Raw genomic sequence first — 20,026 nt, forward strand, 5'->3', positions numbered from 1 at the left:
GTCACACTTACTTATATTAATGACAGAAGTAAGTTTTTATTACTTTTATTTACTGTCAGATCTTCAGAATCAACAGCTTTAAAGTGAACTGGATTCTTTCCAGATGTGTTCAACATCAAAAAACTGTCAAGTAAGTTCCATTGGAAAAGCCAACCATGCAATGTCACCATGTTCCATTCTGTCTTCAGTTACACTTGTGCAATTCCACAGAAAGTAATAAGGTTCAACCCTTATAGCAAAGGGCAATATTTCAGAAGCCAGAAAGAACACAGCTTTACTTTCAGATCCCATGATGAGTTTGCAGTGAGATGTAATGGCAATTCAGACAAAACATCTTTTACTTGTAATCTGAACAATTCTGAAATGGAAATCATTGAGACATATTTAGTATGGAAGCTTATAGTGCTATTTTTATAACTTCATCTCTCAGAGGGGAAGTATGTAAATTTATTTTATTGTAATCCTTTGTTTTTATGCTATTAGCTTTCTAAATAATTCATTTAGGGGTTAAAATTCTGCCTGATGATTAATTGAGAACCTTTTCTGCTATCGGAGATTGAGGAGGATGGGGACCAAACTTTCTACTGTAAAATAAATAAAATATTATTATATTAACCACACATTTCTGAATATATCTGGAAGAAAATAACTCAGATATATAACTAGAAACTTGTTATGAACCTAATGAAGCCTTTGCTTGGTTTAATTTTTTTTTAAATTATCAGTTATGAACAGTTGAAAATTGTGTATGGAATAGAAATGGGCTGACCCAGATGGGTGTAGAATTGGATGCTGTCAAAGTTAGAACTGAGATTTTTATTCAAACCAGGGTAGCAGTTTGTATCTAAATTCAAACCAAGCATATGAACCAAAATAGCGGAGAGCTCAAAAGAGCAGCTGTTCTCACAAGACCTCTGTCACTCTGGCACCCTGCTGGTCTCCCAGGCCACCAATCATTATTGTGTTCTATAAGACCTCCAGACTTTTCATGGGAATGCCTGCTGGTCTTGCTCCATTTGACTCTCTGTCTGGAAAGTGGGGAGTGCCAACCAAATCCAACGGTGGACTTTGTGGATTGTCAGATAGCTCACTTCATCATGCTCATGGGCAAAGCAGAATTTAAAGTCCAGGAAATTTGTGCATTTCTTTAGTGGAAGTCAACAGTGCTCTTTGGAACAGGAGTTTAAGATCTGGTATCCTGGATCCAAATACCACCAAAGATTAAGATGTTCCAATCTGGAGTTTTGATCTGGACCCATCTCTAATAGTAAGCATGCACATAACAATGTACATTTGCACAACCATTTACAACTCATATATATGGCTAGTTTGGAGAGTTGGAGAATTTAAGCTCTCAGTAACAGGAGAGTATTTTTAAAAAGTGCTTATTAAATATGCAGTCATATTTATGCCTGATTACAAAAGCCTGAATGTTTATGCAATAAATTTTAGTCAAACATTTTAAGACCACTCTTTTTCCCATTTCCATTTAAAATAGCTGTTTATCTTAATTAGAAATATTATTTTAAAAGTGCTTTCACCAAGGCGACCAGTTTACTGCTTTATTCCAGTCTTATATTTTATAGAAATTACACCTACTGTCCAACATACATAAGTTAAGGGAGGGTTTCTCCAGATGCATGTTTGCAATCTGTATTTTTAATACTTGCTTATCTTTCTACTGAATGTCCTCCAAGATTAGTAGACCCTATAATAAGGAAGATTTAAAATGCAAAATATAAATATTTTTACATAAAGCTGAAGAATCATTTTATTCACTTGTTTACATGCTTCTGGAAATCTACGTTATTAAATTAAAAATAAAAGAACCATAAATGAAAAATCATCATAAATGTTTGCATAAAGAAACAAACACACAAGAACAGGTTATACATTTTGGCAAAGTTGTTTTTATGTATGCAAATATGATAAATGATTTCACAGTACTGCAATGATTGTACTTGTGAACAGGCTTGAGTCCAATACCTAGAATTAGGTTTGTAATTATTTAAAAAACACTTGGACAATACTCTGATTGCAGCTGTAAATTGAGGGTGACCCTACTACACTACTTTTAAATTATTGTCTTTACACCAGAAATTGAGATCAGATCCTTACTGCTGCAGTTGAAGCTCAAGATAATCTTCCAATTACTTTAAGTCCCATTTTCTACTCAATCTTCGAACACCCATTTATCCTGAATCCATCAAATCCATATGTTATTTCAAAACCCAGATCACAGCTTATGGAAGGCATTTCTTAGCTTAAATTACACAATGCTTTTGGAAGATATGGGGGTTCTAAACTTAAGGTGAATTTAATTCATTTTATTTGTTTTCTTTTTTGCCTTGGCATATCTCCAAAACTGCCTGGCCTTCAAACTCCATATTTTTTGTTTATTGGTCTTGGGATAGAATGGAACTTCTTACTAGCATTGGGAAGGAAGCTTATGAAGACTTTACTTCAGAATTGCAGTTTTTGACTATATCTAAGCTTTCGTGGGAGATGTGCACTTTCATCTGTGGACCCCATGGGATTCCTACCTTGTCTGTACAAACCTTTGGGAGTACTTTCTATGCAGGTACTCCAGCAGTGTTTCAGTAGCTACTATACTAAAGTGACCCTTAATTCTGCTGTCATGGCTGAGTGTTAAGGTGAATAATGACAGGTCATGGACCCTGAGAGAGAGTGAACTTGACATAGGAATTCTGGCCTCGCCCACTGACAGATGCTCCAGACACCCTTGAAATGCTGCTGCAGTACTGTGCCACCACTCCCCATGTGGCTCTGAAGGAGCATGAAAGGGGGCCATCCCTGACTGTCCTAAGTGCCACCTCTTCCAGCCTTCGCCCAACCCCTTTCATAAGTAGGGAGCTGGGCCCACCTCCCACTTTGCACCCAGGCCTGCAGTGATTGTTGGCCCTGCTGATTATGGCAAAAGAGGGCACAATACTGTGATGGAAATGATTGGGGTTGGGGAAGGTGATAATATAATAAAATTAGCAGCCCAGGCACTTGCTATGAAACTACAGAGCCGCTGTGTGCTTCCCCTAGGTTCCAGCATGGGGCCAAAAAAAGAACAGTTCAGGATGCAGGAAGGGGCTTCAGGCTGGAGCAGAGAGTTGGGGTGTGGGAGGGCCTGAGGGCTTTGACTAGGATGTATCCAAGGTTCAGGGCTTCCAGTCCACAATGTAGAGACTTGCTGAAGGCTAGATGAAATTAAGCAGGAGTCCAGGTCCAGCCTGTGGGCTGGAGGTTCCCTATCCCTCCCAGAAATGTATATATCTGCCTCTGTTCATTGCACATGCTCCCTAAGTTTATCCCCACCACTACTGTTTATCTCTACACTAGGAGAATCTCTCTATCTTTGCCAGACATTCCACTCTTCTGTCTCTACATGGCTCCCATTCATCTCCGCATTTAATATTTTTGTCCTACCAGGGCCTCTAATTCAACTGTTCAGAACACCCCTCATAACACATTTGTACCTCTGGTATGTCTGGTTCATTCCTCTTTTCCAGATCCTATAGAACTATTTCCAAGTTACCCCCTCATGTACTTTATTTTCTTTCCCTATCCCTTATAATAACTGAAGCTTTGATGGAAAAGAGGTTTTAATATTACCAAAGTAATGTGTGGGGTAAGTGGTGGATGTGGTAATTGGAGGTATCAGGAGTGGCACCAGCTTCTCCCTGCTGGTATCTTGGGCCAGCTACAGAAAAACCACAAACAGCCTCATGTCACTAGCTTAGGAATCTCCACTGGCACCTGTACCATGTGCATGCTATTTATGAAAACTAAACTGCAGCAATTGGAACTCTTTGCTCTTGCTTGTTTAATATCTGCATCTGCAATTTCTTCCAGAAGACAAGACCACCATTGCTGTTGATTTCAAAACTTTCATAGATTACTTACACTGCAGTTAAACGCCTGCTGTTGACTTTGCTCATAGGGTTCAGGTTGCACAGGTGTAAACTTGAGGTACTGATATTTGGGCTTGGGCTGCCGCTGAGCTCTGGGACCCCTCAAGCAGGAAGAGTTCCAGGCCCCAGCCCAAACCCAATTCTCTACATTGCAATTTTATAACACCAGAGACCAAAACCTGTGAGTCCAAGTCAGGTGACATGGGCCAACTGCAGGAGGTTAATTACACAGTGGATATACATTCAAACAACATTACTTTTTTTAAAAATCTCTCGGGGTAGTTGCCAAAATGGTCAGTAGTATGTAACTTCTTACGCAAATTTTTTGTAGATTTCAAAGGATGAACTGAAGGAAAAGAAGTGCATTAAAGGATCTATAACTATAGCTTTTACCAAATCCTTATATAGATTCAATTTTTTTTCAAAACTGGGACTTTGCTTAAGAGCAAGCATTAAGATGACCAGATTTAAGCTTTCATATAGTTTTATTGTCATACAAATTAAAACAAAAGGTGTATTTTCAATTGCTCTAAGTACTGTAAAGAAGGTTTCAAAGGCTGGGTCTATACTTGCCCCCAACTTTGAAGGGGGCATGGTAATCAGGTCCATGGGAGATTACGAATGAAGTGCTGCAGTGAATACACAGCACTTCAGTAGGCTAATTTCCCCCCGCAGCAACTTTGAAGCATCAAACTTCAAAGTGCCGGCATGCATATAGCCATAGGCACTTTGATGTGACTGAGCTATATTGAAGGCCCATTACTCCTCAAAATTTTGAGGAGTAAAGGGTAAGGGTAAAGGGTAATTTTGAGGAGTAAAGGGACTTCGAAGTAGCATGGGCATTTCGAAGTACACACAGCTACACGCATGCTGGCACTTCGAAGTTTGACATTTTGAACTGGCCGCGGGGGAAAATTAGCCTAATCAAATGCTGTATATTCACCTCAGCACTTCATTAGTAATCTCCCATTGCCCTGATTACCATGCCTCCTTCAAAGTTGTAGACAAGCCCAAACTGTGTTAACATTATACCACACATTTTCCAAATTTATATCCTGCACATTGCATAATAAATAATTTATATTGTACCTGGAAGACTTTTTAAGACAAATAGTTTAATTATGATGATGCATAAAATTTACTTGCCTACATGTTGCCTCTGTAGAAGACTGGAGATTGTGATTGGATGTCTTGTTACAGATGACTGTGAGGAAGGTGGTATACATGCATACAGCTGAGGAGTTCTGAAGCCAGAAGTATTCCAAACGCCTGTTCTAGTACTTTGTGATCCAGATGATGAAGTGAATGAAGGTCCATTTTGTGGCATTTTTAATGGTGTTGACCTGTTAATGCAATCAGTGCCTTGAATAATCTGAGGCATTTTTATATTTCAATAGATTACAAAAATCGTAGAAAAAACTTTCAAAAGTTATTATATTGAAGGAAAAATGTAATATCAGTTATTGCACACTACATATGTATTGCTTATCAGAATGTTAGATTGTTAGGTGACATTTTTCAAACAACTGATATACTAGGCAAGAGAAAACTGGGAAAAAGGACATTTTAATATTTGCATTATGTATTTAACATCAATCTAAAAATATGTAGTACTATGAAATTAATACGCAGCAATTTTAAAACAAACATAAGGAAGTACTTCCTCACACAACATATCTCCAAAGGCATAACTGAGTTCAAAAAAGATTTAGACAAATTCATGAAGGGCAGGTCCATCACTGGCTATCAGACAGGAGAGTCAGGAATGCAACCTCATACTCAGGGTTTCCTCCAAACCTCTGACTGTTCGAAGCTGAACTGGATGGCAGGTAACAAATCACTTGGCACTTGCCCTGTTTAGTTCATTCCCTCTCCAGGCACTGTCTGAAGAGAAGATTTTGGGCTAGATGAACCATTGGTCTGACACTGTATGGCAGTTTTTCTATTCCTATGATTCATAATTGTGGATGTGACATATTTGCATTGTCTGGAACCATAACACACTGTTCTGTGATTTCCACAGTTGGTGTAAGTTAAAAAGTGAGGCTTGTCAATTCTTTGATGAGAAACATCTAAGCGAGATGTAGATGCTGCAGGAAATGGTGCAGGTGATTCAATGAGTAGCATTTTTCTCTCTGAGTAATTATACAAGCCATATTCCAAGTATACTGAAGGCAATATTGTGCTGGGGGGGAGTGCTTGCTTTCAGAGATAAAACTAAGACTTTGGCCACTGTGTTCATGTAAGAGACAGATTTTTGTGTGCAAATTCCATGACTGTGGGTGCGAACAGGTATATATGCTATAACTGCATGTGCAAAATTTTGGAATTCATAGTTTCAAAATGAGGCCCGCCATTAAGAATATAAATTAAAGTTAGCTTGCACAATACTTTCTTCTTTAGAAAGGAAAAATACACAATACAGGCTTTATACTACATAGATGTATTATGAGGAAAGGCAAGATTTACTTCTATTCACTTTACACAAGCTGTCATAGCGTGAAAAGCATGAGCTACATCTAATTACCTGAGAGATCCTGCTGTGTTTTTTTGACTTGTTGTTAGTCCTGATGATTGGCAACCTTTGTAAGAAACACTACCTATAATGAACATGGGATTTAAAACAATATTAAAAATTCAGTATAAATTTATGAGACAAAGATGAGAATCTTAGATTGAACACTTTGGGCCAATTTCACTACAGGTTTATGCCTGAATGAATACAGGTGGAGGGCCCTGATGATAAAATATGAATGACAGAGGTAGGGAGCTTGTGTCTGCAGAAAGTGACCACTACTAGTATGTGTACCAGGTAACAACATAACCAACATAACAATTGTGTAGAGTTGTGTGAGTAAATGATTTTTCAGATCATTAATCATATCAAAAATCAAAACAAAAATTCATTTCAGTTGACTCAAAAAATTAGGGGAAGGAAAAGAGGGATTTTTTTCAATAAACAACTAAAAGAAGTGTATGGATTGTTTTCAACAGAAATTGACAAATTCTGTATCAACTTATGAAGTCTTGTGGTCAATTCAAATCTACATTTTTTGGCTGAAAATTATTGCTCATCTTTTGTTAGTTTCTTTTTTCTGCACTTCCTAATTGAAACATTAAACTAGCTTCTAATGAGCTGGTTCAGTTGTCCCATTATTGTTTGTCTCTTTCACTCATCCTTTCTTAAGAAGCTTTGCATAATTTATGAAGAAATTTCTCTGTATTAACATTTAACTTTGCAAGTACTATGCCTATTGTATTAGCTTGCTTTGTTTTGCTGAACTTCATCCACCGAAGGCCTTTGTTTTCTCTGGCTGGCCCCCATGACGTGCTAAGAATTTATTATTACTTACATTAGAGGCAGAGCTAGGGCACTGCAGGATCAAAGCAGGAATAATGCCCTCCAACACATAATAAAAAGTAAATGGGGGGGCCCCATAGCTGCTCATGGCACTAAGCAACTCTTTGGTGTGCTTATGTCTAGTGCTGGGTCTGAGTTACATTTATGCTCATTTTTATTATTTAATTAATTTATTTATATGTCTGCATCATAATAAAGGTTATCAAAATCTGCAGACATCTGATCCAGCCCTCTTGGAAGAAAAAGTCTGGGAGGTTCTCAATATTTAAATAAGATTTGAAATAGACAATAAAATGATTATTGGTTACGGTTCAGTAGAAAGAAAATATGTGTATTACAACTACACAACTAAGTGTACTTCACAGAATCTGTGGACTCAGTCCTACAAGGTATTGAACAAACTAGCTCTGATAAGGCCCACCAAAAGGAGGGGGGGCAAAGAAGTCAGTTGCCACAGGGCCTCTACATTCAAAAGGGCCCAGGGCTCCCTGCTGCAGCCATGCTACCACAGAAGCAACAGCAGTTGGAGCCCTGGGCACTTTAAATCGCCACGAAAGTGCTGCGCAGCATGCACTGGGAGGCTCTAAGAGCTTCAAGGGGCCCATGGCATTCCCTAGGCAGGGCTAAGGGCTGGCTGCGTCCAGCCCTGCCCCTTCCAGCTGAGGCCCTGCCCGTCCTGGAAGTGCAAAGCAGGCCGCCCTGCCTTTCCCAGGCACCCACCAAGTCTGTTGTCCCCACAGCTCTGATCCTGTGAAGCACTTAAGCCTGTACAGAACTTTAACCATGTGAGGAATGCCACTGCAGTCATAAGAAGCCAGTCTTCACCTTTTCTCCAGCTTTTTACATTGTGTAAAATAGCTGGAAGAGCATAAAGGGGTCCTAAAAGTTCCACACCAGCTGGTGGAGCATTGCCCTGGGGCAGGAACTGCAGAAACCTGCCATAAGGCTGCTTCCTGAGGACTGCTCCCCAATCTGCCACGTAAGAAAGCATTTTGGGACTATGGCTGGAGGTCAGAAGGGCATGCTGAAGATGGTTTTACAGCACACAGAACTGCAGAAGATCTGGGAAACACTCTAGCACAAATTGCACCAGGAAAGTTTCCATAACATAGACAAACCCCCAGGATTGTTTAATTTACCTCAAAGATCACTCCAACACCACAACAACCCAATATTGGGAAGCTGCAAAGTTAGCTTAAAGCCATCATTGTCATTCTCTGCCTCTCTCCCAACCCTTGTGGAAGGAGAAATTAATTCTTTTGACAGCTCTAATTTGTGCCATCTGGCTATCAGATGTGTATACTAAGAATGTCCATCTGTGATAACTAATAGAACAGTATACTAAATCAAGTGCAAGGCTCTCTAGCATACACCGCAACTAAATCACTTCTATTTCTGAACATGACACTAGCCCAATTTTTCTGCAACTATTAACAATAGGTGTTTAGTAAACATTACTTAGATTAAAGGAGGTCTGCTCGCTGGCCAGAAAAAGGAAGTACTGTGTAAACTACTTCACTCCTGCTTCTTAACTAGTTCCCTCTTACTGGACTGACCTCTCCATGGTACCTCCCTTACATTGCAGTACTCTCAATTCAGTAATCCACCCCTATTCAACAAATCACTCAAGCATTTATTAACTTTAAACATGTGCTTAAATCTAAGCATTATAGATATACAATACATAAAATCTTACCCATACGTCCACCATGAGGTGGGCTTATCAATGACAGTCTTGTTGGGCCAGTCAGTGTCTCAGACTAAGTGCATAGAAAGTTATTAATAACAGAACAATATACTTGTGGCTTATTAACATCTTTTAACAATAAATTATAGACATTTCATAAATGCTAGCAGATTTACCCAGCATTGCTTGGGTCCTTACTCAGTTAAGAGCTTTTCCTTTCAAAATAAAAGGTAAATGTACGTGATTTATTCAAATAGTCGTAGTTTTCAAAAATACAGTATTATTTATATGGAGTTAATTTTTATTTCAGATTTCTTTAAAAAGGGACTGTTAACATTTTTCCATTTAATTTGTTAGTATTTTTTAAATGGGAATTTCATAAAATGTATATTTTCTTCATCTCTACAAACTCTTACCATTTGCCATGTTTTAACAAAAATGGGTGCAGTTAATTTGGTTTCCAATAACATGTTCTTCTAGTTTTCAAACATTATGCAATATTTGAGCTGTGCCAAAACAGAGCACTACTCAAAATTTCTCCATTTTATATCTTTTCTGTAAATTTTATTTGAGGGGCAATCTTATTTCAGATTCATCCTATTTTTCTAACTCATATTGGGTCTGTCTCAACTTTCATTCAGTTATGCCAATTTAGAGAAATGTACTTGATTTGATAATTCTGTCTCTTTTCTGTTTGGTTTTATGAGAATCAACCCCATTCCAATTCCATTCAGGGCATGTCCTGTTTTCCCAGCAAAACCAAACCCTGATGTTGCTTTAAGTGAGGATAATAAGAAGCTGTACACTGAATATGGTGGTCCTAGCTCTTACTGTTTGGGAGGCATTCTTGATCAAAATAACAAATTCTCTAAAATATATTGTAGATTAAGGTAAAATATTTTAAATATTTTGATCAATTTTGTTCAAATGTCGTTTGTTGAAGATCTGCAGTTTTGTCTTCGTAGATACTATTTGTGAACACCATAGGGGGTCTTGAATGCAGCTGTTGCTTTCCCTGTCCTGGCATTGATATCCTTGTCTGCTCGTCATCTCTGCCCGTAATAATCCCCAAGGAGGTGAACGGCTCTACTTCTTCCAGGTCATCCCCTTCTAGTGTGATAGTGTTGTTATTGGACTGGTTGATCCTCGTTGTCTTGGTCTTTCCCTTGTTAATGCTCAGTATGGATGTGAGACCATCATCCAGCACAATCCATCAAGCTCTCACATGAAACCCGCAAGGAAAACAAAAAAGAGGAAGACCTGGGACAACGTGAAGATCTACTGAGATTGAAGGACAACAACTGGGGTACTCCTGCAGGGCTATGTCTACACTAGAAGAATCTGTCTGCAGAAGTTATTGTAGGAAGAGATGTTTCTACGAAACTTCTTTTGGCAGATCATGTCTACACATTAAAGGGGATTGATCTTTTGATCCACTTTGTTGAGAAAAGGCCCCCCAGAGCAGCTACACGGCTTTTTTGTTGACAGTTTCTGTCAACAAAACACATTTTGTGTGTAGATGCTCCACAAGTTTTGTTGACAAAAACCTAGTTTTGTCTACAAAACTCTGTAGTGTAGACATAGCCCTGGAGTCAGCTAGAAGTTTTGTCCTGAGAGAGTGAAGTGGAGGAGACTTGTAGATGGCCTATGCTCCACACAGAGTACAAGAGTTTAATTCAAGTAAGCCAAGTTTGTTCAAATGTGAGAATAGTTTTTATGCATAGCAACTCAATGGCCACTGATGGTAATGGCATGGGTGTATGAAGCATTCATATATATGCTGCCTTCATTTTCAAAAGGATACATAGTGATTTCTAATTCCCCTTCATACTTTTCTCTGCTCAATAGCTCTCTCAAAACCTTTTTCAGACTACCAGCACATATAGTAATTCAGCAAAATAGCTTTTTTCAATGGGACATTAGAGATATTTTTATTTAACATATATGGCTGTACAGGAAAACACTCAAACATAATACTGTGTTAAAATAGAGATAGAATTGATAGCATATATTATTAACTTGAGGGTAAAGAAATTACAAGACTGTTCAGAACCTATGTAAGATAAGAAAAAACAAAGCCTGAAGACCAGTGCCACTACAGCACAAAGTTAGTCTGTCTGTGCGCCTTCTCTTCACATTGGCATTCCTTAAAATGTTGAGATTTCATTTACGGTTAGCCTTAACTCTAAATTTCCTGCATAAGAAATGTTAATTTTGAGGATGATTACAATATTCTTTTAATGTTAACATACTGGGCATCCTTTCAGAATAGATTTCAAGAATTTTGCTCTATGTTGTGGCTACATTCCTGCTTACTGTATTCAGAAAATGGATTATTAGAAAGTAACTATTAGAATTTGCCAAGTAGTACTTCAGAAAAAAAATTTCTGTTTAGAAAACCATGAAAGCACTTAAACATGCTTAAAAGAAGCATGTGCTTAAGACCTTTCCTGAGTCAGGGTCCATGCATCTCAGAGTTGCTTCATACAATGATTAATAGAACATAGGAAAACCCAGATTTGTATTCAGATAAATGAACTCACTTTCCTCATTGGGGAAGATACAGGGCCAACCTCCATGGATTCTATCCTAGTAATGCAAAATAAATGTGCATGTTGCAATAATAAATGACAGACCTAATTGAAGTAAATATTATTTTTATTTTATATTATGTTATAGTCTCCCATTCATGAATGACAAATAATATATTACTGCAGTATTTCATAAACTGTTTTAATTAATAAGTTCATAGACAATGTTATTTTGAAATATGAATAACTTTAATAGTATCAATTACAGGTTATGAGATCTGCTCAGCTGTCAAAACATGGAGAATTATGGTGAGGATTTTGAAAGGAGTCTAAAGAAATGAGGTGCCAAATCCCTTTGAAATTTAAGGGGATTCAGGCATCTACCTCCTGTAAACACCTTTGGAACTCATAGTTTATATGTATAAATGAAATAAAATCAGATTTTAAAAAGCATTAGAAATAGTCATAAAATATAACCAATATTTAAAAAAGGAATTAGTAATTTGAGGTTCCTAACTTCAAACACATTCACTCTGTCTACACTAGCCCCTTCCTTTTGGAAGGGGCATGGTAATTAGCCACATCAGCAGATGCTAATGAGGCGGTGCCATGAATATGCTGCGCCTCATTAGCAAAATGCTGGCTGCATGCAGTTCAAAAGTGCCACTTTCAAATTGCAAGCCACCTGTGCAGATGGGGGCCTTTCAAAAGACCCCCTGGACTTCAAAAGCCTCTTCTTCTGATTTGGTTTTAGGAAGAAGGGGCTTTCAAACTATGGGGGATCCTTTCGAAAGTCCCCCATCTACATGGGTGGCGCATGATTCAAAAGCAGCACTTTCAAACCCCACACAGCCAGCATTATGATAATGAGGTGCTGCATATCCATGGCAGAACCTCATTAGCATCTGCTGATGTCTCATTATCATGCCTCTTCCGAAAGGAAGGGGCTAGTGTGGAGGGGGCCATTAAGGGGATTCTAATTTTCAGAAGATGCTAATCTCCCATGCTCTGAAAATCAAGACTTTTTCAGTCAGCTCAAATGGAGCTCCAAAAATTGTCTCTAAAAATCAAGTGACTAGATTTCTGAAGACCTTGACCTACTTTTAAAGAAATTCATGTTCACTGTATTGTCATGTACAACTTAAATATGAAAAATGCTATCATAACAACATTTGGACCAAATTCTGATCTGAATTAGAAGTTTTTGCTATTCCATTAAAAAAAAACAGAATGGGGTTTAAACAGAAGTAATTTCATAAAGATTTGGCCTTAAAATATTTTAGAGATTGAAATGAAAAGTTAGGTAGTATTTATGGTCCCAAACAGTACAGTTTAAGTATTCACCTAACTTTAAAAATGTGAGCAGATCTACTGAAATCAATGGAACTACTGACCTGCTTAAGGTTGGGCATACCTTTTAATACAGTGCTGAACTGAGGCCTATATTAGTAACAGAACAATATTTAGTACTTAGCAGACTAAACTAACTGCATCCTGAATTAACTGAGCATTGTACCATAAAATCTGTTCTCATCAACTTATTAGTCTCACTACTGAGAAGAGACTAAATAACAAAATTAGAAAACATATTAGAGTTTCGTCTCAGTCAACAGCGCATGTAGTCTGCTAAAGCAATACCCCATAGTAAATATTAGAGGCTTTAGACATGTACTGATTTTAAAACTTTCATTGTTCCTAACATTTTTAATGGATCTGTACTCACCTTTCTGAGGTTGATGGGCAGCTGCGATGAAGTGAATATGGAGAATATCCATTCTGTTTTGCTGAAGGAACAAAAGGAATTAAACAATGTTAGCATATCATTACAATCAATTATACATATTTCATAGTTAATGCTTTAAATTAGTTCTTTTCTTACTGGAAGTGGAATTTCTAACTGTAGCAGAATGTGTCAGATGAGAAGTTTGTTGTGGAGGCCTCATGCTAAATGCAAAAATGAAAGGACAAATAGACATAAACAATAAAATGCATTTGAGTTTATGACTACTATCTATTGCTTTTTTAACATCACAAAGTTGCTCATAAAAATAAAATATGCATTTGATTAAAAAGTACTTTATGTTTATTATATTTTCTACACCTCTCTATATAGCAATAAGAACTTACGGCAACATCTGGCAGACTATGTCATTTAAAGGCCCAGTAGTAACACGCAACCTTAGGTATGTGAATTTCCTTATCTTTTTAAAATAAAATTGTCAAGAAAAAATATTTACATTCATATGCTTAGTCACAATTATCATCCTGAAAATGGATTCAGGAGGCTCTATTATTTATGTTTAAGAACTTCTTCTGTCCACTGGAATCCTCACTGAACTAAAAAGCTTTAGTCACCATAAGTCACCTGGAAAATATGCTAGGCTCATAAGATTTTTTGCAAACATTTCTAGTTAGCAAGGTGAGGTTTTAAAAATTGACTTTAAAAATCCACAGCACATAAAAAGCATCATTTCAATGTTCCTAAATTTCCAGTGAATTATTTCCCTGAGGACACATCTATACTTATTGGAAGATCGACATGTATCTAGAAATTGGGTATCTGAAATCAACTTATTTCCCTAGTACAGACCAAGCCATAGATACCACCAGACATAGCAAAACACACTAGTTTTCTCCAAAACTGTTTCAACAAACAAAAATTGAATTTACTAAGCCTAACTATTTGTGATATATGGCTTGATTTTAAAAAGAGAGAAAAAAACTAAAAGGGCCAGAACACATGTCAATTAAGCTCTCTGGCATATCTCAGAATTCCCATTACTCAGACACCAATATGTCTGAATTAGCCAGGCCAATTTCCCTGAAATTAAAGAAAACTATTATAATATAGCCTCTCTCCTCAGGCAGCACTTGATTTTTTTAAACACTCCCCACCTTTTTGTTTTAAGAAAAAGGTTAGAAATTCAATTTCTAATGGAAACATGATTTTCATTATATGGAGAGGGTATACACAAAAAGCTCTGAGGCCTGATCTACGCTACACAGTTAGGTCAAACAACATATATCAATATCATTTTGCCAGTGGCTACTCTACAGCCTCATCATCTCAATGTAATTGCCCTGCTACACTGATATAATAATTCCACAACTGTGAGAGGGATTGGTCTTATATTGGTGTAGTTAGCGTGATGCAGCGTACGTATAGACACTCTGTTATTTACATAGGCTGTTAACTTTCTTATAAATTTCAATAATGCCTGGCTGCTAGGGCCCAGCTGCTACCCTGAAAACTTTTGCAGCTTGATCCCACCTCATGGTAGGAGCTAGGGAAGAAGCCCAGGCAGCTGGATCCTGCTCCCATCTAGGAATGTGCTCTGTCTTGTCAATATTCTAGCTTTATGCTGGAGCTGTGAAATAGACAAAGCTGCCCAGCTTCTGGCAAAGAGTAGGCACAGTGGAGTGGAAGTGAGAAGCTGGGACAGTTGGACCTGACTCTCCAAAGATGAGATGCCCCAAGAGGGCTTCCCCCACTACTACCAGCAGAAAACAGGGAGTCAAGAAGCTCCATGAGGATTCCCAGTGTAGTAAGAGGAGACAAGAAGCCCTGGTGGCTTACCCCCAGCTCCCCACAATAAAAGGAGAGGGGAGGAGAGGAGTGAGGAGGTCAGACAGCCTGCTGGAGCCTGTGAAGCAGCCCAAGGCAGGGAAAATCAACTAGAGCTGAGACACCAGGCTCTCATTTCCTCACACTGCCCTTCTTATGTTGGTGGCAGCACTCCTGGCAAGGATGAACACCACTGACACAAGAAGGGTAGTGCAGCTATGTAACACTGCAGTAATTTCTAAGTGGCTACAAGTCAGTCTTATTTTGACTTAAATTTTTAGTGTAGACACAGCTTGACTTCAAAATTTCAGGCTCAGATTCAGAACACTTATTTTCCATCCACTGAACCTTCAGTGCACAAGGGACTGGTGCCATCATGAGACGGCGTATCAAGAGGAATGTCGACCACAATAAGGACTTTTGTTCCTAACTGAGGAAGGGAGAATTGTTTGCTGGTTACAGTCCAGAACTCACTGTCATGTCAAAGGGCCAGAAAAAGAAACATAAGGTAGATCTACACTTATGGGAAGATCGATGTGCCAGTGGTTGATCTTCTGAGGTTTGATTTAGTGTGCCTAGTGCAGTTACACTAAATTGAACTGTCATGGTGCCACCATTGATCCTGGTACTCCTGGTAGTTGTGAGGAATAAGAGCAGTCAACGCGCGAAATTCTACCATCAACCTTCCGCTGTGGGTACGGTGGTAAATATTGATTTTTAGATATGTAAATCCAGCTGGAATCAGCATATCTAAAATCAATTTTATCCACATTTAAAATACCTTGGAAAACCTTTCCTAATTATAAGCTGCCCCAGAGTTCTACCACCAGAGAAGTTCACAGATCTTCTATCACTTGGATGCAAAGTAAGAGTCTGTGTATGACTCGAGACTAGTGAGACTGCAGGATTCAAACCTCTATTCTCATGTGCAGAATACTTTTATGATCAATGGGCCCAATTACTGCAGCAGAGACTTTATTGAACTTTGGTTTTTAAAAATCCCTTTGGTCATTTCCACAATATCCTGGTTCCTATCATGGGTTAGTAAAGTTTTGAACTGATCCATGACTATGACGACAAATGCTGCAACCGTCACTGTTTGAGTTAAAGAAGTTTATACTGATCCACTGTAACTCCAGAACTAGTTGGGCTCTGGCATGAACTAATCTTTGAATCTCTTTCAAGATGCTACCTTTGATCAATCTTTTATCTACATAGCAGGACACAAGTATTGTCCCCTTGTGTAGTTACAACACTTAGCAACAATCATTAAAATATGTTGAAACTCTGTAAAGATGATGATAGCCCAAAAGGCAATTACTAGAATTAGTTTTGATGTTCCTCCACTACAAACTCCCAGTCATGGGACCAATGGTCTTTCAGAAGCATTAGGAACTCACTGACCCATGGCAACCATGTGGGCTACCTCTTGGAGCAATCAGGTGCTTCAAGTGGTGCCCCTTAAGCTAATTAGGAATGGAGCAGCTGAGCTAAAAAGAGGCTTCTCTGACAGTACTGAGAAAAGTGGTTTAGAAGGAAAGAGAAGAGGAAAACATTCTCACTAGAGAAATTCTGCAGTTATTTCAGGCTGCAAGAAGCCCACAGTGGGAACAGTCGACCTCTATGGGGGCAAGCCCTGCATGAGTGTTTGGAATTCATGATATGTTCTCAGATTACTGCCATTATGCCTCTAATGTGTCATTTTGAAGTGAGCCTTCCTGGCTGGGTTGACAAGTTACCAGAACTTGTGGGAATGCTACAAAACCAATTGTTGAGACAGCATTTTGAAGTTCTGGCTTGGGCTGGGTTCTAAACCCCTCCCTCTACCGAAAGTTCAGTTCTCAAACTCCTGCTTGAGCACGAGTATGAGCCCTGATAGCCTGATCCAGGCTGGAGGACTTACTCCAAAATGTTTTGTAGACATACCCCAGGATCCTTGAGGAAGGGAAATAGTTGCAGATTGCCTCTCATTAGGCCATGGGAAAAGAGCTGCCTTGGGCCTCCAGACTCTTGAATCCTACACAGGAGGAAACAGGCTCCTGGGCAAACAAAAGAGAGAGAGAGAGAGAGAGAAAAAGAGAGAGAGAGAGAAAAAAACTCTGACAGAATAAACCCATGAGGAATTGGCAGATTAGATTCCACCGAGGAAGACCTAAGTAGAGCCTTCAATGAATAGAAGAAATCCATGGGACATAAAGTAGACTTCTGTAAAGGGGAGCCCTGAGATACAATGGATGGACGAAACATACAAAAAGCATGTTAGGCTCCCACCTAAGAAGCCCTGGGAGAGGGGTAAAAAAGGCAGGGAATTTGTCTACTTTTATCCTGGATAGGCTTTCTTTTCTAAGGTTTGTGCCCGTCTGGTACCAAGAGAAAACATAACATGGCTTTGTCTGATATCAGATATGCTTTAATGTGGTCATGGCACCAGTACTAGGAGAGACCTCTCCCAGTGTTGTAGATAAACCATGTCCACAAGGGAAGTAGTTAATAGCGCTGGGAGCCTTTTTACATTGGCACTTTATAGTGCTGTAACTTGCCACACTCGGGGCAAATGGGTGTAAGTTACATCACAGTAAAGTGTTGTGCTTGTCTATCCTGAGAGAGGCCTAATTTGTTGTCTTAATACTTCGCACAATGTTAAAAAATGCTTATCTCCTGTATGTATGTATGTATGTAGGCATCCTTCAGTCTGCACAGACTATGGATCGCGCCCTTTAAAGTTTCAATTTAAGACTTCATTTACAGCATCTATTGTGACTATAAAGACCCACACGAGAGTGACAGTCCTTGCCAGACACCCACTACATCTGCAAGAGATGCAGCACGTCCTTATTGTGCTTTCTGTGCGCTCGCTTCTCCTCTGCTAGCTGTCTGATCTTCAACTCGCCCTTCTGAAGGCCCTTGTGTAACCCCTGCCTCCATCTGCCGCTGTCGTCTGCTAGTTCTTCCCAGTTGTCCAGCTCGATGTCTACCTCTCTGAGGTCTCTCTTGCAGACATCTTTGTAACGCAACTGGGGGCGTCCGGGGGGTCTTTTGCCAGAGGCTAGCTCACCATACATGATGTCTAGTGGCTTATCTCCTAGTACAGTAAGTAATTTTTCAAATATATATCCATTCAGATCTGAATCATTACCTAGCACAAAATATGCAGAGCACAAGTGTTTTCTTAGAATTATTGATTTGAATGTTAAAATAAGAAGTTTTTCCCTATCTTGTTATGTTTGTGTATCAGTGGGAAGAGGTAGGATGACAGCAAACACCATTCACTCATTTATTTCTAGAAAGCTAAGTAACAAATTCTCTTGCTCACACAAGTACACATCATAGAAAACGGGCATAATCTTGATTCTTTTTGTATTTTATTTAATATAACTTCTTGTTAAACCTACAGTATAACAAATAAAAATAACACTTCAAAAATATCTTTATATGCTAATCTCCTTACCATTGAATTGGATGAGTCAGTTGTGTTGCCTTTTTAAGAGAGTCTTCCAATTTTGCAATCTATATGACATAATCAAAGACTTACAGAAATTCAATATGTATGAGATGCAGTTTTGATTTTCAAACACATACTTTTATAAAGAGTTCCCTTATTGCATCACATTTATTTCTTAGATATTATTGCCATACCTGTACACAGAAAAAGTCAACATAGAAGTGGGTATATAGCTCGTTACCAATTTAATTTCTGCAGCGCTACATGTCCATGTTTTTGGTACACATAAACAGTTTTGATTCTGGAACACATGGACATGTTACAAAGCTTTGATAAAATGATACTGAGAAGAGTTTAAAGGAAATATGTTTATTTTCTCTAATTTTTGTCCTGGGTATAAAATTGGAGTGAATAAGAATGAAAAGCCTTAATACAAACAGCACTGTCACAAATTTCCTAAGATCTGAACTGCAGTTAGCATTTTAGAGTCAGAATTGAGGTGCTGATAGACGGTTGTCAGTGTGCATGTTCTCTTTGCACAACACCCAACTCCACACAGACAGCTGGCATCGCAACCCTGAAGTGAACTACCCAATGACCACAAGATATGCCAGGTTTATTGTCAACGAAGCACAGTACTCATGCTGGATCACTAATACATGTACTTGTATCTGATACTTCCTCTGAGATACATTTTTGTACCCCAGTACAAGCAAGTTAGTACTGCCCCTTTGAAACAGTTACTGCCCCCTGAAATGTCCATTTATCACCCATCATCTTGTATACACTGGTTGGATCAAAACATCTCTATTACCTACTGTCATTGTGTCTTTATTTTTTGGAGGGGTAAGTGCGTTCCTGTTATCCTTAGAAAATATTTTTGTATCAACCTTGATATCAGGATGTGTTTGCTTGAGTACTCCATCACTAGCACTTCTTAAGAATGTGTATTCCTGCAGAATTAGTCCTCTTCTTTCCTGATTTCATGAGCAGGTCCTGCCTCAGAGCAGGCCTCTGATAAAAGGGCTTATGTCTCAGGCTCTCCTCCTACTACAGAGTCCTTCTTTTTAATTTGATCCAATTTAAAAAGAATTTTCAAGGGACACAATACTTTATATTACACACACAAAATACATTAAAAGAAGATTATGAAGATTTGCAAAATCAAGCATTCTAAAGGTCACAACCCCACAGATGCCTAGGTTTTTGGACACACTGATAGAACCATGCTTGTTCATAAACTCCTTTTCTAGCCAGTCCTAGTCCCCTCCCCACTTCAACTCCCAAACATGGTTTCTCTGTCCCAGACTCCTTGTCCTAATCAACTCCCTTTTCTGTCCCCCATTCCACCTTTTGTCTCCTCTACATTCAGATCAGATGGCTTCCTTCCTCCGCACACTTGAGTGCCAGCAAAAGAATCATTAAGACCACCGACATAGAATCCCTAATATCTGACACTGCTCTGGCGTGGAGTGGATAGAAAGAAGTAACAGCTATAGAAAAGGAAAATCCTTGCA

General features: G+C 38.7%; 1 protein-coding gene across 1 annotated transcript in view; it reads right to left on the bottom strand.

Annotated features, from left to right (window-relative positions):
• Positions 1-1,670: 1,670 nt before the first annotated feature.
• RNF212 (ring finger protein 212) overlaps positions 1,671-20,026 on the bottom strand; it is a 37,251-nt gene continuing 18,895 nt past the window's right edge. Inside the window, exons 5-12 of the mRNA XM_074992295.1 lie at positions 18,516-18,574; positions 13,382-13,446; positions 13,226-13,295; positions 11,515-11,560; positions 8,981-9,044; positions 6,451-6,523; positions 5,070-5,266; positions 1,671-1,708 (exon numbers count right to left, since the gene is read on the bottom strand). Of these exons, the coding sequence (XP_074848396.1) occupies positions 1,671-1,708; positions 5,070-5,266; positions 6,451-6,523; positions 8,981-9,044; positions 11,515-11,560; positions 13,226-13,295; positions 13,382-13,446; positions 18,516-18,574 (612 nt within the window). The remainder of the gene's footprint in view (positions 1,709-5,069; positions 5,267-6,450; positions 6,524-8,980; positions 9,045-11,514; positions 11,561-13,225; positions 13,296-13,381; positions 13,447-18,515; positions 18,575-20,026) is intronic.

The sequence above is a fragment of the Carettochelys insculpta genome, chromosome 4 (genome assembly GCF_033958435.1).
Source record: "Carettochelys insculpta isolate YL-2023 chromosome 4, ASM3395843v1, whole genome shotgun sequence".
Classification (NCBI taxonomy): domain Eukaryota; kingdom Metazoa; phylum Chordata; order Testudines; family Carettochelyidae; genus Carettochelys; species Carettochelys insculpta.